Source organism: Citrus sinensis, chromosome 2 (assembly GCF_022201045.2).
Source record: "Citrus sinensis cultivar Valencia sweet orange chromosome 2, DVS_A1.0, whole genome shotgun sequence".
NCBI classification, from domain to species: domain Eukaryota; kingdom Viridiplantae; phylum Streptophyta; class Magnoliopsida; order Sapindales; family Rutaceae; genus Citrus; species Citrus sinensis.
The window spans coordinates 32,210,693-32,222,980 of NC_068557.1; the positions used below are offsets into that span (position 1 = coordinate 32,210,693).

At 33.3% G+C, this 12,288-nt stretch overlaps 1 protein-coding gene across 2 annotated transcripts; it reads right to left on the reverse strand.

The window, feature by feature from the left end:
• Window positions 1–544: 544 nt before the first annotated feature.
• Window positions 545–5,583, reverse strand: LOC102614106 (homeobox protein SHOOT MERISTEMLESS). 2 transcript variants are annotated; one of them, XM_006467310.3, is made up of 4 exons: window positions 4,419–5,573; window positions 3,847–4,090; window positions 1,403–1,647; window positions 545–936 (listed from the first exon to the last, which is right to left on the reverse strand). In XM_006467310.3, exons 1-4 carry the CDS (start codon window positions 4,881–4,883, stop codon window positions 727–729), a joined length of 1,164 nt encoding a protein of 387 aa, XP_006467373.1. In that variant the 5' UTR covers window positions 4,884–5,573; the 3' UTR covers window positions 545–726. The 2 variants fall into 2 exon arrangements, with proteins under 2 accessions (XP_006467373.1, XP_024950437.1); XM_025094669.2 differs by having other exon boundaries at window positions 554–939; window positions 4,419–5,583.
• Window positions 5,584–12,288: the final 6,705 nt, after the last annotated feature.

The window sequence follows — 12,288 nt, forward strand, 5'->3', positions numbered from 1 at the left end:
TTTAGTCATCATTTGATAACTTGAGTAAAGTCACTGTGTGCATATGGGGAAAAAGACTTTCTTCGCAATATTTAGAAACAAATTCGCCCCACTCTTCTATTTTAGACCCAAATATCTGATTCCAATATATAGGCAAGTTTTCTCAACCATCGTAACATATTATAAAACCTTCATGTCACAATATGGGGCAAAACTATGGTGTAACTGCGATACCGTACCACAACTGCAACTAGCCATTGAATCTAATCCACAGTTGTCACCATAGCTAGATTTAATGGCTAGATGCAGCTGTGGTATAATAACACAGTTGCACCATAACTGGACCCCACAATATGGTGTTAATTGTTGTAGTCAATGGAGTCGATACTTCTTCCCTTCCAGTGCAGTTAACACACCGTTCCAAATACTTACATGTGCAGTGCACTGATCTGACTAATTAGGAGTCATTCATATGCCGGAAAGACAACAGGACCAGGGCCTTCTAACAAGCAAATTAACTCATGCAGAAGCACGACCAACATTCCAGCACGAAGTTACAAACAAATTATACTGAAGTCTAAATTTATATTAGATAGCCTCCACATGTATACGGTACAACCACAGCATGCATAATTATGATATATAAGATACATAGTTCATCATCATTATAATATTGGGTTTGTATAAAATAATATAGTAATGCAATATAAGATCTGCATATTTCATTCATTTCAGCTACATAGTTCTTCAGAGCAACGGTGCAGGTGAGAGATCCATTGGAAAGGGATTACCCATAACAGTACTGTCTATGTAATATTGAGGTTGGGTAGCATCCATCACCATAAACTGCATATCTTCTGAAGGCTTCCAGTGCCTCTTCCTTTGATTAATAAACCAGTTGTTTATTTGCTTTGAATCCAGACCTGTTGATTCTGCAAGGGCCAGCTTCTGTGACTCCTGCTGACATACATCATGTTTCAATATCATATAAAAAGATTTAGCAGCATCTACAAGTTAACCATAAATGATGATACAAGTGCAAATGATATGTAGCCAAACAAAAGAACATTCTCAACCATTGTTGAACACAAGGTAGCATTAGAACGATCTTTCATTTGGTTGAAGAAAAATTACCATTTCATACAATGACTAATTCGCGGCCACAAGTGATCACCCCAATCAATCAAGTGCTATTTTTCCTCCCCGTTGAGAAGATAAAATATACAGAAATACAAATGAAATGAGGGGAAAAAGATCTCTGATGTGGCATGCAACAAAATGGCTGATCAGAGAACTAGCTAGCATTTTCACTCCATAGTTCCAAGGGAAAAAACAAGCCCTTCCATAGTCTATGTAAATGAAGATTTGGCATATGTATGATCAAAGATAGTTATGAGCATATTAATTACTAGCATATAAATACCGATGGATAAGGCCATTTGTAGTGTTTGCTCCACCAATCCAACAACTGTTGCCTGGCTTCTTTAGGCAGCTTCCCTTTCTTTCTCTTCTTCATGAACTCCTGCTTGAGACTACTTAAACATCCGCTATACCTGCGCAGAAGCTGACCTTTCAGCTCCTGGTCTTCAGCTTGGGGATCTATGAAGTCAATATTCACATCGAAATCCTCTTCAGACGAACCATTCCTATCAATAGCCTCGCTAGAAGCTGATGGCATCCAGGATGAACTAGTTAGCTTCTCGCACGAAACAGTATATTATGGATACGTGTGTGTGTGTGTGTATTATTAGGCACACCAATAAAACATATTACTTTACAAGATTCAACCACAAAGGGAAAACATAGCCACAAAGCTACAAGCTTGCGGTATGTTCAAATTAAACTGTTAGGCAAATTCATTAACAGAAAATCTCTGAAAAGCCAAGATTCATTACATAGAACAGTATTTGAAACGGTTTTATTTCTTCCACAAATTCTGAGCAACAATACCTAGCAACATTTGTACTTCATGCAGGTACATATATGTATATATTGTAAAAGTGTATTTGCAACGGTTTTATTTCTTATACAAATGATTCTGAGCAACAATACCTAGTAAGATTTGTACTACTACTTAAAACGCGACTATCAATACACACACACACAAACATATATATATATATATGATATTAGTAAGAATGTCAATGCATCATAGCAAATCAACCATAAACTATATGGAATCTTCTATGATTTCCGATTTCGAAAGTTAATAACACAATTCTTTTTCCAGGGAAAACATTCCTCATGACAATATAAGGAATTCTTCAACATACAGCAAACTCTGAATAAAGTCATCAACATTGTAGTGGACAGTGCAAAGGGGGTGTGGGGTACAATTGGGATTGATTCAAGATTTTATTAGGGTTTTTCCCATACCAAGGGCAGTTGTCTCCAAGAAAAGAGATTTTCATAACATCACATATACTAGTGGCAGACACTTTTCCAGTTTGTATACTTCCGACTCAGGCATAACGTAAAATTGTTTAGAAAGGGCCCAAATTCTCCATCAATGACAAACCCTAAAAGGATGCCTTTGAGCTTATTTTCAAAAACCAGCTTACAATAAGAGGGAGCCCAAGTACTTATAAGCCAACATGCTAAGCCTTATGTTAGTGATGAGCAATAGGGATCCTAACAATATACACCGCCTTAATTCCCCTTAGTCCACTTTTTATCTCTGATCATGTAGACCTGAATAAGGTGAGGTTGGGGGGGGGATTTGCGGAACACAAGTTCACCTGCACAGGCACAATGGTAATGACATTCATTTTAAGCTAACAAAAATCTTTTACACATAATAAATCAAGATATCTTTAATAAATCCGTCTTTTTCCTTATCACATCAAAAGGGAATTAGGTTAATAAAGAAATGATTGTACATAGGGTGTAAGAATAATAAATGAAACAGAACCATCTTGCTTATGGCACTGGTTGTAGAAGAAGCAATTGCATGCTTGCTCATTCCAAGAAAATACAATATCTATTTGGAATTAACTGCTATAAATTGGTTCTCTCATGACTTTATAAACATCCCATGCACTTCATAAAAAGGATCAGTAGGTCATAACAATAGGTTAGTGCCAGGCCTGAAAAATGAAATGAATAATATTGATTGATTCAAACAGTGATGTGAATCAAGCCCCCGAGAGACTAATTAAAATGCACCCACAAAGTCAAACTCTTACTACAATTTGATTTGGAGTTGCCTAAGTCTCGTCTTTAATTTAAAACCTTATAATGATCCATGTATCTAACAGCCCTTGGAAAATGATTTTCTTCTGAAGCTTCACCGTCTTCGAGAGAGAGAAAAAATAAATGGACAACACAAGCCATATTTTAGTATCATAGTTAAACATTCAACAGGGACAATAATGACAAAATATTTTCTTGCAACACGAATAAAAAGTTGAAAGTATCTGTCAATATATACCAATTCACAAAGAAGAAAATTACAGGAAACCGATGAGAGGGTAGCCCTTGAAACTCACAAACAAAAAGAGAATCATAGCAGGAATATATAACACAATACACAATCTTCATAAGTGGATAGTTAGATATATTATCATCTGCGTGAATACCCTAGTTTCTAAAACAGTTTAATACCTCTAAACAATAGCAAAAAAAAATGAAAGAGGACAAAAGAAGAAGCAAGCCCTAAAGATGAGGAGACTGAAAATAAGGTAAAAAAATTTAAAAGAAAATATATATGCAAGCTCGTCGGTGTTAGTTAATTTAAAAATTCAAAACCTCCATGATTTTGGAGGCACATGTACACATGCCCAGTAAATTTAATTAACCATCCAACATAAAATATGTATAATTAATTAATGGTCTAGCGGTGAAAGTACGAAGAGATGATGCTATCACCAGAATTTGGAGAGGAAATAGAGAGGGACTTAAATTGAGACTCGATCTTTTGTAGGAAAGACATGGCTTCCTTGAAGGGTTTAGAGAGCTCTTGTTCATATTTGGTCAGCATCTCACAGTAAGCTTCCATGAACTGATCAAGAGCTGGATCTTGACCGATACAGCTCGAGCCGCCGGAACCCATCGAGGCCGCAGATGCGCAAACTTCTTCTAGTCTTGCCACCACTTCAGGTGGTGCCCCAACCTGCAGTAGGACTCGTCAGAAATTCTGCTACAAGGAAAACGTTAAAAACCAAGACTATGACTTATGTCTCCATCAAAGAATCAAAGGGTTTTGAGTCTTTTGACCCCTCTTTATCTATCAACAGAAATAGTAATCACATACAAAGTGTAACCACAAATGAGAGAATAAAAATAAAAATAAAAATAGGAGTTTAAAGGTCAGGGAAATGAAACGTTTTGCACTTGTTTCAGAATTTTAGAAAGAACAAATATAAAGCAAAGATGAAATGAAATATTAGAAGTCATCGTTTCTAAGCACTGGCTTGTGCTATTGAATTTCTTTCTTGCACCTTCTGACAATTGGCATAGGCAGCCAAGAGACGGTGATAGTGAGGATGAGCCATTATCTTAGCTTTGACAGAAGAAGAAGCGCCGCTGCCATAGTTGGTCTCCATGAAATAACACCGAGCTGAGGAGTTGTTAATAGTATTGATGGTGTTGGCGGTGGCGGTGGCGGTGGCGGTGGTGTTATCTTCGAGAATCAGAGACGAGCCACTACTGCTATTGCGGTTTTGATTTTGAACAATATTGTTGATAGTAGTAGTAGCAGCAGCAGCAAGGGGAGGAAATAGGGTATTTGAGTCTGCATCAAGATGATGTTGATGATGCTCATCATGATGATGATCATGACAATGATGTTGGTGAGTGAAAGAAGACATGAGAGGCATCATCATCATAGGACAATATAGTCCATTACTGTTGTCTCCAAAAGCCATCATATTCATACAAGAAGTGCTATTAGAACCACCGTCCATTATCTCTCTCTCTCACTCGCTCGCACTCGCTCACTATCTTATCCCTTTATGAAGTTGTTCACTTCGCTTTGGCTTGGCTTTGGCTTTCCTATATAGAGCAATAACATTAACCATATAATTTTGTCTTTCTTTCTCTTTCATACGCAATCTTTTTTAGCTGATCATCATCACAAGATCGTTGTTTGTATTTGTAATTGTGTTATGTCTCTCCAATTCTCTCCCGAGATTTATGCTTCAACAATCAGCCTTTTTACAGAAATCCTAAACAGTGGTAGCGTAGCAGTACTAGTCAGTTTTGCTATCCTTGTGAGTTCTACTCCCCTGGCTTCTCTGTCAAAGCCTGGCTCAGGTTGCCTTTGGAAAATGGGTGCTTTGTTTATCTTTCTGGTGAATTAATTAACAACATGTAACAGCATTAACTCTTTCTTCAAAGAATAAAGCTTCTTCTCTCTCTTGCTGAAAGCTAAACAGGGAGCGCACGCGGGGTGTACAGCAAAAGCAAGACTGGGGATCATTAGAAGAAGAGACGGTGTTTGATGGGTGTCGTGTAAGATGTTGTGAACTTGCGATACTGATTATTGATATATTTTATCTTTTTATTCCAGCCAAAGCTTTACCTTCCCGATGAAAACTCTCAACCTCTTTTCTTGCACTGGTACTGATGCACTGCCATTACTGGCAAAAGATTGAACAAAGTTTTTTAGAGAGAGAGAGAAAGTTAAGAGCTCTAGCTATGAATGATCAAATCGAGGCAGCCCAATGGGTTCTGTTGGCCACGGAATCACCCTAGCTAAACTGTATAAGTAAACCTCTGTTTTACTGGAGCTTGACAGCAATCGGTTACCCATTTAAAATCTCACTTACCCCTCGCATAAATTTACATCCTTAACTCATATTATAAAAATTTCCCTAGTGATGAGTTAAGACTCTCTTTCTATTTAAGTCTAAGATTTATTCTACAAATTTCTTTTTATATGCTAATGAGATGAGGATTAAAACCCAAATCTCATATACTTAAATTATCAATCACATTTGGGCAAATTTTATTTTTTATAATATTTATGCTTATAAGTTTAGGGTTAAGGTTTAAGGCTCAAACCTAACATACCGAGTTGTCTATCGATTTAGAGTAACGTCGCTAACTCTAATTAATGGTCATGTGCCGAAGAGGTATAGTTTAGTCATTCTATAAAGGAATATGGTGGGGATTTCGGATTGCGGACAGGAGTAACATAATTTGTTATTTTATCATCCTTTTACTCTATCCTAGAGATTGATAAAAATCACATCACCATGATGCATGATCCATTCGTTAGATAATTAAGTGATCCCAGTTGTGGCAGTGACAAAACTAGTTATCTATTTTCAACAGTATTTCTCTCTCTCTCTCTCTCTCTCTCTCTTAAAATTTCTCATAATTAGTCTGAGTAAAGCAACTACTCCCTAAAATATTTTCCAAAGTAGGACTGTAGGAGTGTGATTACAGACTCAGCCAAAATTGATAAAAAGCTGATAAAGCAAGTGGGACATACCGAATGTCTCTTCGTTCACTCTCTCTCTAGTCTCTACGTATGTTGTGTAGTTGTTAGGTCTCTTTGTAATAATTCTCTCTCATGATGAAGGGGTCGGCTATAGCTTAGTCGCATTCTCCTGTGACCCGTGTGGATCATACACCTCCCTCCACTGTCCAATCCACATGAACATATTGTCTCTTTTTCTTTGTCTCCCTATGTGCCTAATTCTCAAGCAACAATTTATGTCATATTTAGCATTTTTTATCACTATTACACCTCCTCCAAGCAAAGAAATACAGAGAGGGGGCCAGGCTGCTGTGTCTATTTTCAGTATAAAGGCCGGTGGGTTTCCAAACTAGTTGCTTCATGGAGCATGTATATGATATAGTACTGTGGTTGCTGTAGCTGACTTTTGTTTTCATTATTATTATTAGTATTAGTATTTTCTTCTGTGTTGATATATGTGTTTGTAACCTTACGTGTTGTCTAATGCATAAGACGTAATTATGCTCTCGTATTAATTGATTTGATCCTCCGATGATCTCCTACAGGAAAAAAAAAAGAGAAAAGAAATTTCTCCTACGATTTGATTACTTATCCTCTGCATTGCTCGAAACTGAGCAATGAGCTTGTGGGAAATCCAAATATAAATGAGCTATTTTTTTAATTATTTTTGTTAAATAGTGGTGTGGATAAAACTCATCAACTTTGATCATTTGGCACTTATTTCTTATAGAATTTGAATACTAATATAATCTAAAAAAAGCTGCTTGAAAAACCATTTGACCAAAAGTCCTTACAAAATATGTGCTTCTGTAATTTGTTAAGAGTCTTGTCATATATGTATTCAGAAATAATTTATACGATGAATCACAAAAATCTAATGGATAAAGCACAGAAGTGGATTAAGAATACTTGTCCCATTTATAAGGTTCACCAATAATAAGCTAGTGCTCCCCATAATATTGAGGCACACGGATTCGAGAAACTGTTGAATGTATTTTGAGATAGTTTAGTAGTATTGTAGTTTTTAAAATAATTGTTTTTAGATGTGCCATATAAATAATTGTTTTTAAAGAGAAATAGTTAAATATTTAGTAAAATTTATTTTTAAATGTGCCGTAAGTTTTAAAAGCAGTCATTTATATTTGGTAATTTTTATTGTTAAAATGCTATAAGAAAGTAAATGATTGAATTGGACATAATGCTAAATAAGATTTATATACACATTTATAAGCATGTTTATAAAATACTTTTTATTGTGTATATATAATAATTGATAATTAAAATAAATATTTCATATTATTAATTTATTTTTCATTTCGTTATCTCAATATAATTGTTGATAATAATAATAATTTTTTTAACTTAATTATTTTATTTCCTAATTAATTAGGATAATTTTAAATTTTTATAATACATGTAAGGATATATATGTATTAAGTATAAAACTAATATTCAAAATTAAATTTTAAAAATCGAGTCCTTACTATTCAAAATAAAATGCAGCATAAGGTGATTTTACAAAAAATAATTTCTAAAGAAAATTACCAAACAAAATAATTAATTTTTAACTTTTAAAAATCACTTTTTAACTTTTTTAAAATAATCCCAAACGGCCTTAGAGTTTTTTAATAAACACAACCTATAATATATGTGTATATTGTTAAAAAAAAAAAATTACTTTCTCACTTCTATCTAGTATTCTATATAAATTTATGCATTCTTCCCTCTCAATTCGTAAGTACAAGGTTTGAGCATTCACGCGACGATATGTTTTTTTTCCAAATAGACGTAGATATTTTTAAAGCTCTCCATTAACTTCATAATGGCTCGCGCCATGCGATGCCATATTGTATAAATCTCTTGGAAATGCCTTACTATGTTAAAATTGGATTAATTTATTCTCTCGGTAAGTCTCCCTGTTTGACTCTGATATAATTGCAAAGACAACGATTAAATTAATTTGGGTGGGGTTTGCAGAAAACTTATTTCAGTATTTTGTTTGTATTCCTTTGAGTCTTGGCGAAAGGAAGGGTCAAGATCAGCCCTAGGGTTGGGGTTTGGAAGAGAGAGAGAGAGAGAGAGAGAGCGTACGCGAATCCGTCAAAACAGCGTAAGAATAAAAGGCAAAGGAGAAAAAGTACGGAAACGACGTCACTCCACAGTTCACAGTTTGCAGTTTACACTGCTGTGGTAGTGTGGTGGGAGGAGAGAGGGGATCATGGAGGGGCAGTAAGGCTAGGCCCTTTCTAGCTTTACTGATACTCACTTTACGTCATTTCCACCAACAGTGCCATGATAGATCAGACATAAAGAAGAGCGAACAAAAAAAAGAAAGAAAGGAACTGGTGCTAGCTTGCAGCAGCTGATTGCCAGCTTCCTGCTATACTACATGTGGTTCAATAAATGAAACTTGGAAATTACTTTGCATCTTGCTCTTCAGCCTCATGCACCTTCTGCAATCGATAAGGGTTTGTATTTTGCCAGCTTCCTGCTATACATGCATGTAGGTTAACTTTCTAGTTACTCCACTATTTTGACAGCTATTCTGCTGATGATGGAGTACGTGCGGAAACCTGGTTTTACTTTTTAATTACACATTTAGACCCTGTTCATATGTTTTCCGAGTAAAAAGATCTAATCAAGTTTTAATATATATATTTTTTTAATGAAAATATATAGCTAATGATGGTTGATTTGACAAAAAATATGTAAAGACCTTGTTGACATTTAGTTAAGAAGATTGGCACCTACATGCTTGATTCCCTTTTGTTATTTATTTTATCTCGCATCCGAATCATCCCAACTCATATGCTTGATAATTAAAAATAAAGCGGCCGGAATTCGGCATCAATTTGCTTTAAACATATTGAGTGGAGGAAGAAGATATATATAATTATATATAAAAATTGTCTTCCCCACTTGCAACAAAAGTAATCCTTTTCTTTCTACTTTATTTTCTAATTTTTCCCCAATTTTCGAAAAATTACCAAGACGAACTTTAGATGCCATTGGATCACGAACCATGCCGAAAAAAAGTTGAAAATTTGAGCAATTCCAAGCCTAATAATATATATCCTTTGAAAAAAAAAATTCATAATATTTTATGATGTGCGCAATTATATTTAATTCTTTTGGCTTTTTGTCTCCAAAAAGTAATCCTTGATGCTGCTTTCCCATTTGTCTTCTTTTTATTTTTCTCCCTTTTATTGTTTAGACTTTGTGCTCGATTGCAAGGAGTGATAATTGCACACTCGTAGTTGTGGACATTAAATTAAAAAAAGAATGCAGTTTAGAATTGCTAATGAAGTGTAAACATTCTTTATTTGAGATATTAATGGCATCTAACTTTGACAAGCTAAAAACTAAAAGCTAAATGTTAAATGAACTGTCCTTAGGTCAATTTAGGATTACTTTTTTTTTTTTTTTGGGTTCGAAAATAATTTTAAAAAAATTAAGAATTAATTTTAGTATTTTGATAATTTTTTTTTAATTAGTTTTGGCTAAACCATTTTAATAGTAGGAAATGAATAATTTTTTAAAATCTTTGAAGAATTAATTTTATACTAATAGAATTTCATATATATATATAATTATTAGGAAATAAAATAATGAATTTTAAAGAAATTATTACTATTACCAATTACATTGAGATAACAAAACAAAAAAATAAAAGTAATAAAACAAACTATTTATTTTAGTTATCAAGTATTGTATATACACAATAGAATATATATATATATATATATATATATATGTTTATAAATATGTAAATAGATTTTATTTAATATTATGTCCAGATCAATTATTTACATTCTTACAGTAGTTTAACAATAAGATTTACTAAATACATATATATACTTTTAAAATCATAGTATATTTAAAAATAAATTTTATTAAATATTTTACTGATTATATTTCACAATTGATTACTTTTAAAAAACAATTAATAACAATTATTTTAAAATATACATTGCTAACTTTACCAACTAACTTCAAATATGTGCGCCGTGCTATCAGGGTTTTTATCCTATAAAATTACCATAATTAGCAAAATTCGAGCGTTTTAAAAAGCTTGCATATCTCATAAATGTCATGATCACGGCCAACATAGGTCCACATACAAGAAGATGATTATTATGATCAAATGATGTAGTCAACTTCTAAGTTAGAATAGGGATTTGAAAAATCGGTCCTACTTTTGCTTTCAAATTGGATCGCCATCACCAAACGTAAGACCCCACCATCTCCAGTAAAGCAATCAGAAGAAATTTTCTCTTGAATTCATTTATGTAGAAGAAATTGGCTGGCATTGGCATCACATTAGCTCGAAATGGCTGTCACATAATTTGATGTTTCATTATTATATCCTTTGTATCAAGAATTTGCGACAAATTAAAGAAAGGTTTTGTTGCTTTTCATCGAGCATTTACAGCTTCCTTTTTTCTTTTTCTTTTTCTTTTTTTTTTTCCTCATTTTATCATGTCCTGTCAAATAAAGGATTCGAAGCGTCTTCTATGTTAAATTCAAACTTAACAAAATAAGTTCTACCCGGGGAGGAATTTCCCTTCTTCCATTCCTCAAGGTTTTTTTTTTTTTTTTTTCTTAAAAAAATAATAACTTCCTATTTATTATTCATGGACTTGGATAATAATGTGTGGAGATTCCGACAACCTTGTGGCTGTGTTTTCCGCGAAATTCTCTCAAATGAAACACTTTGGAGAGGTAGCATTTATTGTGTGTTATTTTTATTTTTTTCATTTTGTGAGTATTTAACTTTTTATGTTGTTTTCCTTTTCTTTTTTTTTCTTTTTTTTGTTAAATGAAGTGATTTAGTTTTGAATATAAGATCTCCATTCAAATCTTAAATAGCATAAGCACTTTATGGTGTCTTCACTATTGAATAGAAAATCTCATATTTTCTACAAATAGTTTCTGAGCTAATAAACTTGAGGACACTAACTCTAATTTTTTAATATGAGTGAGGCTCTAACTTTTATGTGATATCAATGTCCAACTCATTCATAAGCGGACTAATATTACATTAGCAAAATAACACTGTGACATAACCAAGTTAAAAAAAAAAAAAAAGGCTTACATATGACAAGTATATAGAGAAAAAAAATCTTATATTAATTAAGAATAGTTTTTAGAATAATAAGTTTGAAACCTTATTTTTTAATATAGAAAATCTATATTGCTTACAAATAGTTTTTGAGCTAATAAGCTTATTTTTTAATATGAGTAAGGCTCTAGCTTTTATATGATATCAAAGTCAAATTTATTTATAAGTGGATCTATACTACATTAGCATGTGACATAATCAAGTAAAAAAAGGGCCTCACACATGACAAGTGTGTAGATAAAAAAAAAAAAAATCTTATATTAATTAAGAATAGTTCTTAGACTAATAAATTTAAAGCAACCATCAATTTTTTAGTATGAGTTACGCTCATAAATTTCTATATTTAAGTTTACTCAGAACCTAATAACCACCATTTCTTAACTATTTGAATGAAATTTTTACCTACAATAGTTGATGGGGCTAGTCTTGAAATGCCAGGAATACCGAGCCATACTAAAAAATAATTACTCCTTTATGCATGAACATTAGATCTTAGTGGTACAGTAGCATACGCGTAATTTATTCTCATAAGCAGCTTTTTATTTGTATACGTATGCCTAATCCAGCTTGCTTTGTAATTTTGGTCAAAATTGACCGTTGACTAATGAAGCTTCTCTTTTAAAAGAAAATGATAAATGTATGATTTTTGTTAATGAAGCATGTATCATGGTGAGCACAGAAACCAAACCATGCATATGGCGAAGTAAAATCGTAGAGTACATGGGGGCAGTTAATACAAAATAGTGGATGCCTTGGCCGACAA